The 19,366-nt window shown below is 39.1% G+C and overlaps 1 protein-coding gene across 1 annotated transcript; it reads left to right on the forward strand.

The window, feature by feature from the left end:
* Nucleotides 1–69: 69 nt before the first annotated feature.
* Nucleotides 70–18,056, forward strand: LOC122336725 (epsin-3-like). The gene is given in 12 exon segments (XM_043233723.1): nt 70–243; nt 4,786–5,499; nt 8,998–9,116; nt 10,948–11,025; nt 11,123–11,227; nt 12,505–12,591; nt 12,902–12,996; nt 12,998–13,041; nt 14,212–14,382; nt 14,499–14,594; nt 15,258–15,488; nt 15,577–18,056. Coding segments are annotated over 11 exon segments (1,911 nt in total). The 5' UTR covers nt 70–243; nt 4,786–4,901; the 3' UTR covers nt 15,864–18,056.
* Nucleotides 18,057–19,366: the final 1,310 nt, after the last annotated feature.

Genomic DNA, 19,366 nt, shown 5'->3' on the forward strand with positions numbered 1-19,366 from the left:
CGAGCTTGGCGCCCGGGACTTTTTTTCGGGATATGTACCAATAACTCCCGACCGGATAGGCCTCAGAAAGCGAAAGAACCGAAGCACGCAGGTGAAACTTTAAAGGGGCTCGACCGAGTTGACCGTCCGCCGCCTTCGCGTCCAGATTTCCAAAACTATCCCCGAAAACATGCCGAGATGTCGAGAGGAGCACGGCTGCCGATAGGATCCCGAAGTTGGGACTTTTATGTCAAGCAATGAGAGGTAAGGACACAAAGGGCGTTCAGATGGCTGGGATTGCGGCTCTCGCGGGTCAGTGTAATATTTCCAAATCTTCCTCAATTATTCCAGCTGAGTCACGCAAACAGACGCTTCCTCTCGACATTCAGCTCCTGCCGCAATACCGCATTACGAGGATGCGAGCGCCGCTAAAGGGGCTCTTTATTCCTGTCCCGCGACGCGGAGAAGCGTCTGGATGGGTTTAAGGGTGTGCTTTAGCCTTCCTTCCCCGTTAAGATCCGTGAGACGCGTGTGAACCGCGGAGGATCTGCTTCTCCAGCCGGACCGAAACTTGTTTTCTTCTGGAGCGGGCTGCGAAGTGAACTAGTTTACCAGAGATCGGGGATGTGTCTGAAATAACACGAGAGACAGTGCTACGTGAACTGGAAACAAATCTATAGCACAACTTTTCATTTGGATGTCCTGCAGGGATATTTTCATTTTCAGTATTTTCATTTTCAAAAGATCATTTTCTTCTGCGTCGTACTAAATACATACTAAAATGCCTTATAGAATTGCTTTTTAATATCCCCTTATGTGCTAGCCTATACAAAATAAATTAACAAATAAATAAATAAACAGGATAAAAAAAAAAAAATAAAATATATATATATATATATATATATATATATATATATATATATATATATATATATATATATATATATATATATTTGCTTTTCATGACAGAATTGACTTCCTGATTATGTCATAATGCTGTCAACCTTTTCGTAACATGTTGGTATAGGGACCAGTTCACGCTCCGTCTTAACATGCATATCGTTAATTTTATTGACTGTTTATTAGTACTTACTTTTGCATGATACATCCCAAAATTAATCCTAAAAGGATATAGTTAATGGTTTGTTAATGGCAAGCATTGAACCTCAAAACAAAGCGTGACCACCTTTTAAAAAAACCTGTAGTTCATAGTTCACTGCAGTCACATAATTCATTCCTCGTGTGTTTTGTTACGAGCCAGTGACTATATATATACACAGCTTTCTGCAAAGTAGTAAAAAGGCTATTTTCAAGTATGTATGTATAATTTGGACACATATAATGACACGGAAAGGTGAAGCCGACGGCATGCAGGCGCCCCTGATGGGTTTGGGCTGAGCCTGTGTCTTGTGTTCAGATTGATGTGGGAACTCATCGTGTGTCGTGCCCAGGTGCCGGCAGCGCTTGTTTCCCAGATCCCACCCTCTTTGCGCAGCGCGGACGAGCGGCAGAAATGTGAAGTTAAGCAAACTGCTGTTATTGATTGCCGCCTGAACCCAGAGAGCGAGTGTGTCACCACATCAAGGTCACGGCCCGGGCCACTACCAGAGCACTTTCTCCCCGCCGCGGCTTTGATCTGTGCCCGGCTGTTTTTATTCGGGGAGCGGTCTTTTTCATATAAAGTTATGAGTAATTGTTCAGAGGGAGCCAACGGTGGTTCTGCAATGCCATGTGTAATCAGCGACTTAAAATAAACAGCAGTATTTCTAGTCCAGTCTAGTAAAAATCAATCATCTTTGTTAGTCTGACTGATCAAACGCTCTAACAGAGCCCTGTTAAAATGATTCGGTAAGACTTTAGTACAGGTCACACTTGTTAACTGTTAACTACGACTCTTTCCACGATAAATTCATAATTTGCTGCTTATTAATAATTAGTAAGGTAGTTAAGTTTAGGTATTGGGTAGGTTTAGGGATGTAGAATAAGGCATATGTGGGTAATAATTAGTACTAGTAAGAGGTAAGCGTTACCAATGTTTAAAAGAAAATACTGTTTAATTTCCTCTATTTAAAAATTTCACCTTTACTTAGTTAGTTAAGAGATTTTCTTTTCAGTTTAAGCTATCAAAGTTTACTGATTTTAACTTGAAGTAAAGGTGAAATAGTTTTCCCAGAGATGTTTCAGTTTACCAACTGAGCTCATAGTGTTCGAAATATAATGACAATATATACGTCATCAAAATATTAACATCATTTGTGTGCTTAAGACTACAAACAACGTGAGTCACGTTATACGTGATCTGTTGTGTATAAAAGCGGTACTAAAAAGAAAACATTTTCAACGGGTCAGGTATCATTCATGAAACACCAGTTACATTTTTCAATCATTCTCCATCCAAATCTATTCTTACATATCTTAAGATTGATCAGTCGCTGAACGATAAATTCATTCTGCTCCTTTTTAATTATCGAGACTTATTGATCCATGTCGATTTCACGAGAAAGTGTAAGCAGCTCCTGCAGCACTTTCTTGTTGATCTGAAAGTGTTGTTTGTACAGTTTCTGTCCATCATGGAGTGTGTTTGTTTATGGCTTCGTGAAAATGGCGTGTGCTATGCGTTCATCCAATCGATGCACATTTACGCCACTGGTAGGTCCTACAGCGCTGGGTTAAACCCCTGAAGTAGGAGTTAATGTAGACCCCGAAAGAGTTCCTGTGGTGTGAACCCGACATCAAATAGTGGCTACAAACACTGCTCGCGGTGTGAACGCCGGTTTTGTAGAAGCCGATGATTCTGTAGCTGTGTGTTCGATTAGTCGTGTCAGTGACCAGAAGGGCGATCCAGTAGCACTTGGTTAACTCACGCATGTTCGCGTTTTCCTCTTTCTGTATACGAGTCTAGACCGACAACCTTTATCTTAGATAATGTCACGGCACTCGTGTCTGATGCGATTTTCAAGTTTTGCTGGTTCTCAGCTATTTGTATGAGGTCCTACTGGTCTCTTCTTTAGACATGTGCCATTCAGGCGAAACTGATGAAGTGCGTAGTTTCAGCACCGAACAAGTTCGAAGCTAATACATCCGCGTCTTCACGAACAAGCGGTAAAACCTGCCCCAAACTAACCCGAAGTGAACAAATAGCGGTGGATAAACGACACACTTCAGCTGTTTGACTCAATGGCGCACCTTTGAACAGCACCTTTGACATCCAAGACTGTTGCTACAAATAGCTTAACTGTTAAAGGCCAAAAGAGCAGAAGTCTGGAGGTTTCTTTCAAGCCTGCGTTCCTCCTCAGCTGGTGCTCGTGTCTTTGAAGACGTGTTGAATGCAGGTGGTTTGAGTTGTATCGCGGAGAGGAGATGAGTTATGCGTTTGATATCGTATCAAAAGATCCTGTCAGCTGTCAGACGGTACCCTTGTGAAAAACGAACGCGCACTTAAATGTGTTTTATGTGCACTTGCAGTGTACTTCAAATCTTAAAAGTATATTTTTAAAGCTGCAGTCCGTAACCTTTGGCGTTGTGGCAGTTAATAAGTAGAGCTGTGTGTGTCTTGCTGAAGAAGATTGTAGCAGAGCTATTTCTCTCTTTTTATGTCTATGACGAGTCACGCAGGTACTGGGCTACTGCTACCTGATCCAGTCTAATAGTCTGAATATAAACACTTATTATAAGTGTACCATAGGACAAGTCAAAAACACAGATTCCTGGTGTTCTCTTATAATATCATTTATAAAATAAATCATTAATAAAATAAATGTGTGCTTAAAGAGACACTTTCATGACTTTCAACACAGTTAAATACACTTTTAATAAGTGCACTATGAAGTCAAATTGAAAGTTTGAAGAGTTAGTTCACCCCAAAATGAAAATACTGTCATCAATACTGTCATTAACTTTCATGTCGTTTCCAAACCCATAATACCTTTGTTTAACTGCAGAACAAAATCTCGATTTTTTTATGAAATCAGAGAGCTATCTGATCCTCCATAGACAGTAATACAACTGCAGTGATCCAGGTCCAGAAACGTAGTGAAATTATGTTATTTTGTATTCTTTGCGCTTAAAAGTACTGATGTATTTACTAAATTTATGGACTTGGATAATTTCAGTTGTAATATCGCTGTCTATTGAGGATCAGATAGTTCTCCGATTTCATCAAAAAATGGATTTGGAACGATATGAGGGTGAGTAATTAATGACAGAATTTTCATTTTGGTGGGAACTAACCCTTTAATGTGTTGACTGACATATTAAAGCACATGTTTTGTTGTTTGAGATCACTGTTGTATATTGTGTACCTAATATATGTGTACCTAAGCTGTGTACATTTTGGCTGTAAACGGAATGGAGTGCAAAAACTTTTAAGCCTAATATCGCAAAACTGCAGATAGAACCTAATAATTTTTTAAGGCAACAGTGTGCAGTTAAGTGTCCAAAAGCATTACATTCAATTAAAATTTCATTTTTAGTAAATGTTTTATTTTGATTGCTGCTATTTTAAAAAACAAATAAATGCAACGTTTAATGCACTTCATGTTGTTAATTACAAAGAATATAATATATTGTCTATAATATATTGTAATCTTAAAAGTAATCAAAAAGTAGTCTGATTACATTTTCCAAAATGTGACAGCCTACAGTTTGTAAGTAATCTACCCAGCTCTAATAGTAAGCACTCTTCTTATAAGTGTGCTAAAGCGCACTTCTCAGAAGGATTGATTTGCCATTATCAGGTGCATGTTTTTCCAAAGTCGTCCAGAAAACCAATCCATTGAAATGAGGCATGTGTCTTTCTGTTTTCAGGCTAACAAACCTGTAGATTTTTCTGGAGATTCCTGACCATTGCGTCTTCGTAGCACGTATTGCATCCATTCCTTCTTACCACAAACCATCTCCATCATCCCACACCCGTAGTCATCATGACGACCTCTTCTTTACGGCGGCAGATGAAGAACATTGTGAACAACTACACGGATGCAGAGATCAAGGTCAGGGAGGCCACCTCCAACGACCCGTGGGGCCCTCCGACCTCGCTCCTGATGGAGATCGCAGACCTGACCTTCAACGTGGTGGCCTTCACCGAGGTCATGGGCATCATCTGGAAGAGGCTCAACGACCACGGCAAGAACTGGCGACACGTCTACAAGGCCCTCACTCTGCTGGACTATCTGATCAAGTCAGGATCGGAGCGAGTGGCCCAGCAGTGCAAGGAGAACATCTACGCCATCCAGACTCTGCGGGATTTCCAGTACATCGACCGGGAAGGGCAGGACCAGGGCATGGGCGTGCGGGAGAAGTCCAAGCAGCTGGTGGCTCTGCTCAGGGACGACGAGCGGCTCAAGCAGGAGAGATCGCAGGCGCACAAGACCCGTGAGCGCGTGGCGGGAACCGGCGCTGCCATGGCTTACGGATCTTTACCGCCTCCCTATCCGGGACGTCAGACCGCTCAGCCCAGCGTGGAAGCAGTGTACGGGGAAGAGCATGGCAGGGTGAGGCACTCACCTTCTTCCTTCAACTGTGAGTATGACTGTTCATACTGTTTATATCAATTTATAGAGATTGAAATTAAAATGCTGTCATTGATCATTACCCTCATGTCGTTCCAAACAAATTAAGATATTTCTGACGAAATCCGAGAGCTTTCTGACCTTGCACAGACAGCAAAGTTAGTAAGGACATCTGTAAAATAGTTGGTGGTTCAACCTTAACCTTTTGGTTGAATAGTTTTTGTACTTGTCAGTTGTCTTACTGGCTACAGTCAGAAAGCTCTAGGATTTCATCTTCATTTAAGTTCCAAAGATGAACGAAGGTCTCATGAAAGTGAGTAATCAAAAGCTTAAATTTGCTTGCTTGACATTCAGGAACAAATCTCTTTGGAGTTCCTTTGATGTTTTTGAAGTGTCAAAGTTTTGGGAAAATGTACTTCGAGTGAAGGGACAGAAATCTCTCAGGTTTCATTAAGAAGTTTAATGACAGTCATATAGTTGTGAAATTACAAGAATGTGAGTAAATGATGACAGAATTTTCATATTTGAATGAACTATACCTTCATTTTCACATTTTCCCCACTGATTTCTCTTCTTTCGTCGCCTGCATGGATTTGAAAAAGCTTTTATAATCAATCAGCTGCTGACGTGAACTAAGCCAATGAGTAATCTATGTCAATAGTCAAAAATGTGTACACACAGTGTTTACATAGAGAGCTGTGTCACAAACAGACTTGTGCTTGTAACCCTTCTTGTTTCCTTCTTCTGGATGTTCTACTTCCTCTTTTTGTGATACAGTTTTAATGTGAAGGGTGCGGATTGCTGCATATCTCATCACTTAAAGCATGTGTAGCTGTGGAGCGGACATGCGTCTACATTCTCCTCATGTTCAATCATTTACTCACTCTGTCAGACTCTTTGCTTACTATATGATCGTTTTTAAAGGCTTTGGGTTGATTTTTGTCTGTGAACGATGCTGTTTTAAAGGGATGGTTTAAAGAGATGATGACAGCCTTCACGAACTGTACCCTAAACCTTTTGGACATAAAAGTTGTAGAAGAACTTTGACACAGCTCGTTTCCATTTATCAGTGGTTGCTTGCCCTGCTGCCACAGTTCAGAAACTGAAATTGATTATCTTTGAGCTGTGAAACCAATGGCGTATCAAAGCTGTCATATGTTTAAAAACACATTTTCTGACTCAATGCATTCTTCACATATTTATGGAGCAGAACTCCAGTATATGCACGTGGGGAATGTGCCTCACTGCATTTACAGTCAATCTATGGTGCGCTTGTAGTGAAAACTCTAGATGAACCCGTACTATGAAATGCAGTGGAGTCTTCTTAAAGGTCGTTGGTTGATGTATAAGCATGACCATTTAGGAAAGAAAATGTGTTAAAAATGTGTATTACAATGCTTTTGGCTGTTTATAAATGTGTCAAATAATTAAATTTGTGGAATAGACTACACTTATTTACTACTAAGTATAACTTTTTCCTCAATAAATTCCTTGATATTACTAGAATATATAATTAGCACATATTGATGCCTTATTCAACATGACCTTATTCTACATCCCTAATCCTACCCAATTCCTAAACTTAACAGCTACCTTACTAACTATTAATAAGCAGCAAATTAAGAAATTATAGAGGGTAAAATTGTAACTTGTAGTTGTATAGGCCATTATTTTCTAATAATTCAACTTATCATTTAAGGACCTCTTTCGTTGATCTACTGAAATCAAACCTTTAATGACATGAGGAGCAATGTGGTTTTACTTTTACTTACAATAAAACAAAATATTTGTCATGATGCCAGGTATTTTGGGAAAGTACAGACATTTCCCATCGCTTGTTTTCCGCGGTTGCTTAATAAAAAGTGTGCTAATGAAACCGTTTTCAGGTTCGGATGGTCATGAGCCAGAGTAGATGAGGATAAAAGTTGACCTTATCTGTACGGCAGTGCATTCCAGGCCAGACGCGCCATTCAGAGCCACTGTAGTGGAAATGATCGCAACTGGAAAACGGCACTGCCAGTTTCTGGCCCTTTCCACTTTTCTGGTCCAGGGCTCTGTTCACTGTTCTATCTCCTTATGAAAAAAAAACTAATCGAGCATGTAATTCACAGTAAATAAATAAGCAAATGAATGTGTAACACTAAATATTATAATGCAAATTCATGAAGATTAAAAATAGGCTCATTCTCCAACACCCCTATAGTTAAACAGTTGAGTTTTACTGTTTTTGAATCCTTTCAGCTGATCACTTTTAACTGTAGCTTAGCATAGATAATTGATTCCAATTAGACCAGTAGCATCACATGCAAAAATGACCAGAGGATTTTAATATTCTTCTTATTTGAAACTTGACTCGGCAGCAAGTTTCCTTGATTATCACACTGGAAATATATATGGTTCCTAATCATGTCAGCCTAGAAAACCGCAACTTTTAATTTTCTGTCGGTCTTAGTACACAATATAACTATAGAAGAGTCGAGTTTTAAGTAGAAAAAATATTGAAACTCTTTGGTCATTTTTGAATGTGATGCTAATGGTCTAATCAGTTTCAATGATCTGTGCTAAGCTATGCTAAAAGTGCTATTGCCAGACCCGTAGATCGACTGAATAGATTCAAAAGCGGTAAAACTCAGGTTATTATCTTTGGGGATTTGGAAAAGTTTCAAGAAACGTGTAGTGTTCCTTTAATTGACTTTTTGAGTTAGACATTGTTCACCTAATGTAATGTTTTCTGTGGCTGAAGCACTGATCGAGTGATTAACAGGAGACACGCATTTCAGTAAGTTCTACTGTTTCCTGTTCTATTGTTTATTTCATGCTATAACTAGTAGTAAAGAGGAAGAGACGATTGGTTCACATGCTGCTTGAACTGACGCTCTACAGCGTTCTCGCACTAAATTAAAAGCATCCATTTATTTGTAATAAAACTGACAGTACATGAAAGCTCAGACTTCATTTCATATCAGTAGAAACGTATTGCTTCACAAATAATGCGTAGTCAAGTACCCTTACCTGTTCTAGTTTACCTAGACGCCGCCACAGTCAAAACACTAATTAAACATCATACGAAAAACATCCTACTGAAACAGAAACCTAAATTTTACTTGAAGCACCACAAGAATATGAGATGCATATCCTTAATTTACACCATCCACAGAGCAAGAGCAATTGATAACAGGTGTTAAGAGATAAGACAAATAAAAGCTAGTATAAACATTCAACATTTGAGAAGTCCAGCGCATACCACAGATGGACGAAACTGCCAAATAAAACCTGTCCGAAGGGGGTTATTATAATGTAAGCCCCGTCGGCCCTTCCTGCTCTCTTGCCCCACACAGACACCCCATTGTTTCAGCAGCAGAGTCAAACAGGCACAGGAAAGCAATTCCAGCCCGGGCATGGAACAACAGTGATTTGGGCGCTTGTTTAACATTCAGTGGCCGTGCCAGGCCTTTCTCATCCAAAAGCAAGAGGTTGAATCAAACATTTTCTCTCTTCTTCCTCCCAGCCTCCTCTTCCTCCCCTCATCTGGCCCCAGATCTGGAGCGCGCCCGGCCGCAGACGAGCGGAGAGGAGGAACTCCAGCTGCAGCTGGCCTTGGCCATGAGCCGAGAGGAGAGCGAGAAGGTGAGGCTCACACTCACTCTTACACACACACACACACACACACTCTGACTGCATCACGATCACCGGTTCTCTTACTTTGGGTATCACGTGATACTAAAAATATTTTAAAGGGCCAGTTCTCGCTATTAATTAGTTGCTAATTAGCATGCATATTACTAGCATGTTGGCTGTTCATTAGTACTTATAATGCGCATTTGAATGTATCATTCTTCATGACCATATTTTGAATCCCCTAATCCACCTAAACTTAACAACTGCCTTACTAACTATTAATGAGCAGCAATTTAGGAGTTTACTGAGACAAAAGATAGTTCATAGTAAGAATCTCCCAAATAAAGTGTTGTACAAAACAAAAAAAAAGTTATTCATCTTACTTAAGTAACACTGTCCAACAGCAACGCCAATTAATAAAGTGGGAGACAAGTTAGTAATAACATTAACACTTCATTTTAGGGTCTCTTAACTAGTTGCTTATTAGCATGCATTTTACTAGGAAGTTAGCTGTTGGTAATATGTTAGCACATATTAATGCCTTATTCTACATCCCCAATACCTAATTTAATAACTAACTTACTAATAAGCAGCAAATTACTAGTTTATTAAAAGTTGTAGGTACAAAAATTATGTTGTTTTCTAGTTTAAAGAATAAAGTAAACACGCCTCGTTCTGTAAACTGTCTGAACATCAAAAAGAAAAGCAGAAATGAAAAGATTACTAACCTATTGAATGAGTATTCAAGAATAACAAAAATAATTCCTTTTAGTAACACTGAGTCGAACTGAAAAAGTTCCTGATATCTTATCATGTTTAATCAGAAAACTTGGATTTAACCTTTTGTTTCATAGATTATGGATTGCTTTAATGAAATATTACGTTTTGTGAAATTACTACGTTTCGGTGAAAATGACTTTCAGTTATCTCTTAGGTCTTCATTTGTGTGACAAATCTTAGATTTTGGTAAATAATGACATATTTGGAACAGCAATCCCTATAATAAAGATAAACTGCTAAATCAAAACTCTGCTTTTGTGTATTTCACACAAAAAAAGTGCATTAGCTCCATTGTAAAGTCACTTAGCAAGGCTGAACGCTATCAGTAGGAAATAAGAAGCGGCGATTTCATGGGGCTTTAACACTTGAGAGTCTGTATGAAACTTTTCCTCTAGTCTGAGACCTTTGCTTTAGTAAATTAATATGGCCTTTTTGTAATGTGCTTCATGGAGGTCACTTGTCTTCAATTAAAAGATTGCGAAAGCTCATTATTTGGCTGGAGGCTTTAGCACGGCACCAAATTTCCAATTAGCACGTAGGCTAATGATTTGTTTTTGTAGTGCACTTGAGGTGAGGCCGACATGTTGCTGTCTCCATTCAGCATTGTGCGGAAAGACCCCAGTCATCATCTGACAGTGTGGCCAGTGTGTGTGAAGAGAGCGCATTAGCATCCTCTCTCACCGATAATGCATTTCTAAGTGAAGCCACAATGAGTCTGAGTGTGTTACTGGACTGGTGCATTGATCCAGTGCTCATAAATCTCTCTCGATGTTTAGGGAATATGTGCTGTGCTTTAGTCTGAGACCCATCAGCTTGGTGTTGTCTTTATTTTAAGGTGTCCTTGTTACAGTGTACTTATACATTGAAGTACTGAGTAACGTTAATTAACCGCAGGCACTTGCTATATGGTCAGGGTTAGGATGAGGGTTTGGTTTAGGATTAGTTGCATGTAATTATGCACAATTTATTGTTATTATAACCAATAACATACTTTTTTTTTTTTTTTTTGAACTCTCCGGTTCACTTGCTTTTCACTAACCTCGTTCCGCTTCCCTTCCAGCCGGTCCCTGCTGTGGATATCGACGAACAGACACAGCTTCAGATCGCTATGAGCCTCAGTAAGGAGGAGGCGCACAAGGTACTGCAATCCCAGGAGTCACTGCTACACCCAGTAATTGCCTGCTTGTGTTTTGTGAGGGACACTGTCTGTATGCTGTGTGTTCGTTTCTCTGTAGCCAGCTCCTCCTCCACCTCCTCCTGCTGCTGCTGCTGCTCTGGAGATGGATGAAGAGGCACAGCTTCAGCTGGCCCTCACTCTCAGTAAAGAGGAACATCAGCAGGTACCGCCCTGGGGCGTGAGCTGCGGAGATTAATAAATAATGTTAGATGTTTCGAGAAATGGTGTCCCACATAGAAAAGTACCCTTATGATTAAAAGATCTATCACGATATGCACAAATATGAGATCTTCAGGGGCACATTTAGAAAATTCTACCCTCAATTGTGAAAAAGTCCTGCTTAAGTGAATAAAAAAAAAAAAATATATATATATATATATATATATTAATATATATATATTTAAATATATATATATATATATATATATATATATATATATATATATATATATATATATATATATATATATATATATATATATATATATATATATATATATTTTTTAGGCACTACATGCGCACATTCAATAAAGTAGCACACTTCCTAAACACAATAATACAAGAAAACCTATTATTGTTTAAACCATATAATTGTAATGAATTTCATGAGATTTCAAATATAAACACTTTTTATAAAGGCAAATGTCGCAGCCTAACAGTGTTGAACAGAAAGCGGAGGACAAATTCTACATTTTCTACAAAATTCTTAATGCTTTATTTCTTTATTTTTGTATTATGGTGCGTTATTTACCAGATATTTTGATGCCAAAACGTTTACAAGTAGTTATTAATTTAAAGAAATCCTTTACATCACACATTATCAGCATCGGTCAGTATGTTTAGAACCTGCTTTCTTTTTTCCTTAATGCTGCCTAGGGCCTAAAGCGGTCATTTTATGATGGAATCAGATATTCGTAAAGTTCAGTGTACCTTTAAAACATGCTGCAACTCTTTCTTCCTAAACCAAGAAGCTTTTATTGATACTAAACTGCCAAAATTCCTTATTTTGAAATGCTTGAGCTGGCCATTCATATATTGTGTCCAAAAGAGGGAAAGTGGCTGTTTTTGCAGGCAGTACATCCGAAGCAAAAAGGCTTTCCGATATACTTTCTGATACAACCTCACCACGCTGTCTGCGCCGATATCTTTAACTGTTTGCTTTTAAAGGCAGCAGTACATTAAATTAGTTTATAAATAATAAATAGTTTTATAATAACTCGTGATTTATTTTCTACTGAGTAAAAAGCACTGTAGCCATTAAATATTCATTTGGTTATCTGTAAGTTAAACAATATGTTATTGTGTGAAGGAAGTGAATTGAGAAGCTGCTGAAAAACAACTTTTGCCTTTCCAGGTTGCAACAAACGGACCGAAAATGGTCATATAGAACTAAATCGAATATTGAAAAAAATTAAGTTTTCTATGTCCGCTGGTTTCCAGGAGGAACGAAGCCGGCAGGGAGACGAGTCGTTGCTCCAGAAAGCGCTGGAGGAGAGCAAACGAGAAATGGAGGCCAAAGGAGGACGAGTATGACTCTTTTAATCAGTTTTCTCTTCATTAGCACGCATGAAAGAGGCTTGTGTATGCTTTCGCTGGGAACAGATAAATAGATTTAAACATCGCGTGTAGCTATTTCTACTGTATTATCACGCGTTTCGGCCAGTTCATTGAAGCTGGTACATTTTTAGCGTGTCACATCGTCTCAAGGTACTGCATCGCAGTCAGAGGTCTCCATTGCAAGGTTTCTGTGAACGCTTGTGTACAGATGCACGCCGTATTGACCTAAAAAACGGTCTTGAATGTGCTGAACGTGCTTTTCTGTCCCTTCCTTTGGCAGTCTGCCATGCTGGATCTTGCAGATATTTTTGCTCCGGCTCCTGATGTGCCCTCTGCTGCCGGCTCCTGGGATTCGTCCGGAGGCCGTGGTTGGGCTTGGCCCAGGCTGGTCCTCTGAGGCCTGACCCTGGGATAGTCTAGGTGAGCTAATAGGATCGAATATAAGCAAGCGTTTTCTCTCCACCAAGTATTTTTGGACAAATTGCCTTGTTGAGGTCACAATGCTAAAACGTCTTTTTTTTTTTTTGCCACTCAAGCCAATGGGGTTCGAACTCAACCAAGAAAATGCTATATGATCATCATTATTTATTTAAAATGACATTTTTGCCTTTATGTGAAGAAGCATTTTAGCACAGGTCTTTTTGGGTATTTTGGTATTTTGTTTCTCATATCCTTAAAAGCTGCTGGTAAAAAAATCATTTACTTGTCACAGCCAGTTTTTACTTGCATTTGGACTCTTTTAGATTTCAAAAGAGATGAATCATGGATGACGAATACGCCTGTGAACAGAGATTAGTTTAGGCGTTCCTCAATGACACTGGTAAACCAAAATGTTTGCTGCAACCGAGCCAGTGGCTCTTAACCTATTTAACTCAAAGGCAGGCACCCCAAAATATTACGTCTTTTGCTATAATAGCTTTAAACTGTTTGTGCACGGAAACAAAAATAATTCAAACTCATAATTCCAGTAAAATGAATGTCCCTCATGTCTTACAGTTTTTATTACTAGTTTGGTATGACAGCTTTTTATATGCTGAAATAGCCCAAAAAAAAAATTTGCATTGACAAATGTATATATGTTTGCATATCCAGGTTGTGCAAGATCAAGCTATTAAGGGAACAAATTAAATCTAGATTTTAGGTGTTATGTGTTATTTTAAACTATGTGAAACTAGTCAATTAGTTGACCAAAATCTGCCATGGACATTGAAAACATTGCTATTATGTAATTTACATTGCTTTACATTTGTCTTTTAATATATATGTTTTATTTATTTATTTATTACAAAGATGAAAAAATGTAAATTACAGCAATGTTAATGTTACATTGTAAAATATATATGTAATTTTAAAAAGTGCATATTTGGAGCCAGACTGTCTTCATTTTAATCCATTTGGCCGTTTAGTAGCGTGATGAGTCCCTCTAGTGGATGACGGACACCAGGTTGAGAACCCCCGAGCTACACTGACCGCTGTTGTTTTGGACGATGAAACATGAACAAAAAAATGACATGGTGCATCTTTAATGAATGTAAATTTCCAGCGATACAGCCTTAGTAATCCTGCATTACTGATCTGAACCGCACACAGAGCCCAGCTCTTTAAGCCGTCATCGTGGAAGCTCGTGGATGGCACCACCGTCATCAAGTGTTCGTTCCCAGCCTTGGCCTCAGCAACAGCCCCATCCGGACCCGTGGGACGCCCCTCAAAATGCCCCGAGCCCCGTGTCCATGAATCAAACCTGGATCTCCTCTGCACCTGGTACAAACTTCACCTTCCAGATATCAATGTGGATCATTACTAAAGATGCTAAATATACTAAATACACTAACTTCTATAAAAGTCCAACCAGTTCAGATTTGTTGTAAATTCTGTAGGAACTGGAGTGGATCCCTTTTCTCCTCTAGCAGCAGACAAACAGGGATCCATTGGTCCTCTTAAAACCCCATCCCCTCGGGCAGGAAGTCCCTCAGGCAATATATTAATATATTAATAATTAATTATTGCTATTGTAACATTTGTTATTTCCATTTTTTCTTTTTGTAAATAGTTTGATATTATTTTATACAGAAATATTTTATATTTCAAAGGTTTGGGGTCTGTAATATATATATATATATATATATATATTTTTTTTTTTAAACATTCTGCAAAATCACATAACATTAAATCAAAACTAACAGTGAAGACATTTATAATGTTATAAAAGGTAAACGTTCTATTATTTCTGTTCAAAATTACGAAAATTGTGCCCACAAAATGAAGAAGCAGCGCAAGTTTTCATCACTGATAATAAATATTATTATATTTAACAGCAATATTAGAATGATTTCTGAAGATCATGTGACACTGAAGACTGTGGTAATGATGCTGAAAATACAGCTTTGCATCACCGTAGTAAATTACATTTTTACATACATATTCAAATAAAAACATTATTTTAAATGATAATAATATTTTACAATATTACAGATTTTATTTTATATAAAAGCAGCCTTGGTGAGCACAAGAGATTTATTTTTTAAAAACATAAAAAAAACGATCATTCCCCAAACGTTTGAATGGTAACGTTCGTTTTGTGTTGTAACAGTTATTTATTTTTAGCTCATTATTTTTTGCTTTATTCACATTTTTAGGCGACGATCTTTTGATGAGGCTATGGATGGAGAGTCAGGCAAATATAAATGGTCACAGTAGCCCTGAGCCTTTTGATATGTCTTCCCTTGGCGAAGGTCTACCAAAAACAGCTCCTCGAACCTGCAGCACTCCAGAGGCGTTTCTGGGTCCCACAGGAGCTTCACTCGTCAACCTGGATTCCTTGATTCCCTCCAACCCTCCTTCCAAGAACTTCAACCCCTTTTTATCAGGTCTGAATGCATCATTATCAACCGTCATGTAGTCACGTGTGTCTAAATCCATAACATTTTAACTAACTGTGACCTCTGTCCCAATTAGGAATAACCGCTCCATCGGCCTCCAATCCATTCCAGCAGGAACCTCCCCGTCTCACACTAAATCAGATGCGCCCCAGCTCCACATCTCCTATACCTACATCCCTCCCATTTAATGCCTCTCTGCCCATGGCTTCCAGCAGCCAGCCCAGCTCCCTGCCCACTACCTTCACACAATCCGCGCAGGTCCCGCCGCTGGTCCCCGGACACCTGCCCCAGCCGCTGCTCCCCCTGTCCACGACATCCACGCTCGCGGATCCAGACCAACACAATCAGAACCCCTTCCTATGAGCAGATCCAAACAAGCTTTTGAAATGACAATTTAACCACCGACTTGACTTAAAACTGGAATACACTTTTTAACGCCTTTTGCTTCTTTCACAGCTTCCTGGTTTTGCTCTATGCAGTCACTCGTAAGAGGCGTTCACACGTACAGTGGTTTACAGCGACGAAAATCTGTCGTTTTTGACGATGGTGGCACGTGGTACAGATATGTGGCGGTATATGATGTGAGAAAGTTGACATTGAAGAACTAGTAAAAAAAAGAATGACTTTTGTTATTTCCCAGACACACCAAGCCAATATCAATGGCGAAAACCACCTAGCGTCGTCTGTCTGGACCAAAGATTTCCTCTTGAATGCTTTATGAAGTAACTCCACACCAGCAGGTGGCAGTAGTCTGTACTTATCATAAAAAAAACAAAAAACGGAAGAGCTACGACTGTTAATATACAAACTCCCTTCTGTAGGTGCCCTCCTGACTTTGTCATCGGCTTGCCTTCGTCATTTTAGTTTTTATTTTGTGCATTTTATAACACGCGAATAGCCAAAATTGCACGATTTTGATGCCTAGTCAAGTTATATTTCTTTATATAGTGATATATCAAGGTAGTCAACATAAATACAAGAGTCTTTCGTTATAAAATAGTTCATTCGAAAATGAAAGGGATAGTTCACCAAAAATGAAAATGCTGTGATTAATCACTCACCATCATGTCGTTCCAAACCTGTAAGACCTTCATTCACCTTTGGTGATTGATATTTGGATATTGGATATTTTTGATGAAATAAGAGAGCTTTCTGTCCCTCCATAGACAGCAAAACAAAGAACACGTTCAAGACATTGTTAAAACAGTAACCGGTACAAAGCTACGAGAATGAACAAAGGTCTTATGGGTTTGGCTCCACTTCGTTAAATGTTGATTCAACGATGCGTTGCACATTGCACGAATTAAGCCAACAGATGTTCGATGACGACCTAAAACTAGCTATTGGCTTGGTGTGTCACGGCCTTTGAGGCCCCGGTGTACCTCAGATTGGAATCAAACGACAAACTAACGTCATTTCAACCAAAATCAGGACAAAATAAAGTTTGTTTACAGTTTTTGACATTTCGAAACAGCTTGCCAAAGCAAACGTACTGGAAAATTCAGTCCAGGTGGTAAACACACTTGAATTACCAGTCGGTGGTGATTATGTAATAAGTGGGTGTGACTCTGTGGCTCCGCCTTCTTTGACATATATATCATGGTTTATCTCTTCTGTTCAGTCAGATGATCGTTACATTAAAAAACAGAAAGAAATGCACCGGAGATCTGCTTTGCAGTAGAAATTGAGTCGAAAGCTTGCAACACATATTTACATATTCATATAATTAAGCTCCCAGCCTCCAATGCGGGTATATCGAGGCCTTTCCTGTCAGCAAATTAAAAGCTCTTTAACTAGTCTCCGCTCAAGTAAAGATTTAGTTAACACGCTTTATTTGCAATCGGACTTTTAAAAAGATTTGGCCAGTTGTGCAGCCCACCGGTAACAACATCCAGCAATAAGAGCATCCACACTGACCGCCGGTCCAGTCATAAATCACTGTATGCGTGAGCGCCCTTCGACTATAATCATGTGTGAATGTCAACTACGCATTACACGGCAATACAGATTGATGTCGGCTTTATAAGAAATGACAAATAAAAGGCACAATTTAAAGGTTAAAAATATTTAATCCCACAGCATCAGCGTCACCTTTAAGTATTATAATAGTTTTCGGGCAAAAGATAACACACTTGCTACTCGTAACATAAACCCCAGTACATAACCAAGCACAAGTCCAAAGCCTCTTTCCGTTTCGATCCTATCCTCTGATTCCCTGCACCAGTTTCGAGCTCCGCTTCAGGCGTCCCTTTACTGTTCTGGAGTATCTGATGACTTTCAATGCCGTCTTTTATTTCCTCTTCGCCGGTGTCTGAACGGCGGATCACATCCCGATGGGTCACTCGCACCACGATCACGGCTACAAGCAAAATATAAAGTATAAATGGCGATTTTGTAATATCGGGCATTGACTGTTGAATGAATTGACCTCCAGCAAGAGAATGTACTTTACCGTGGTGTTCGGACTGAACTGATGCCACAAACTAACAGAACGTAAGAATGTGAGACTGTTGCACATGTTGCTCTTCAAAAATACAAGGATGAAGATGAAACGAACGACACGTCTGGTTTGGCTTTGTTTGTGGTTCACGCTTTATCTCTGGACTGCTTGTTCTTACATATATACGAAAACAATGCTAGTCAAATGTTTGGATCGCATGCGCTCAGAATTTATTCTATTTTCCACAATTTACTACGAAATAACGCAAATTCTATCACATAGCCTGCACTACGTGCCGTAATCGCATAGGGCTATTTACACTGGACTTTTTTTTGGAAACATACAGTAGAATCGTTTGACCTTTGTGCTCGTTCTTCTGCAAAAGTCTTAAAGGCGTTCTAATAACACGGCACTCAAATTAAAACCCATCTCTAGATATCCACACACACATTAGACTGCACCACAGGACGTTAATTTCATGTAAACATGCTCTTCTAGACTGAACGCTCCCGAATTAGGCCAACGTTAGCCCCTAACGCCCATCACGTCACATCATAAGAGCCACATAAAAAATGTGACACTGAATAATCATTTTTAACACAAATGAATATGACTTCAGAAGGAAACATCACTTTGAGCTCTCGATCAAATTTTTGGTCACTCTTAGCAAACGTGTTGTCCTCTTCTGCTCTAGCGTCACGGTGTGGTTTGAGAGAAGGAGCACTCAATGAGTGAATAAACTGTTTTAATCCTCTACAAAAAAAAAAAAAAAAAAACCCAACATAATAATATAGTTGCAGGCAGACAGAACAAAAACCACACATATTAAAGACGAGAACGGACGATAAAGCAAACTGGAACTTAAATACAGACGGGAAATACTAAATTAACTAGACACAGGTGAACACACGAAGATAATTAACAGAAAGTAGGGCGCACAGAGCACATGGGAGGAGACAACAACAACAAACAGAGTCCACGTGTGTGGCATCTAGACAGATGTTTTTGACGTTTGTGCTCATGCCTGGCATTTCATGCAACTTGTGCACACTTCCAAAAAGCATTCTCGTACTTTTGCATTACACTGCATTGGTTTTTCTGTGCAAAGATTTGCAACGTGTATGTTTACATGTGCCTTTTGCAGTTGCTGCATTCAATTTAAAAAAGATTTAGCTTTTTAAAAAGTGTTTAACAGATTAAGCATTAGATAAGCCCCATGAAGCTGTTGTTTACAGAGACTTCATTAAGTCACTAAAGGGCTCTGCATCGTTCCTAACATCTCTTAGCGGTTATAAATTCACTGCAAACCACAGATTCTTGGGGCTTAGTGCTTTATCTTGCTTTTTCTTTCCATATTTCCATGTTCCATCTCATATTTTTCAACACAAAATCATGCTCTGCGTAAACGGCTGCCTATAGTTTAGAT

This window comes from Puntigrus tetrazona, chromosome 3 (genome assembly GCF_018831695.1).
Source record: "Puntigrus tetrazona isolate hp1 chromosome 3, ASM1883169v1, whole genome shotgun sequence".
Taxonomy (NCBI): Eukaryota; Metazoa; Chordata; class Actinopteri; order Cypriniformes; family Cyprinidae; genus Puntigrus; species Puntigrus tetrazona.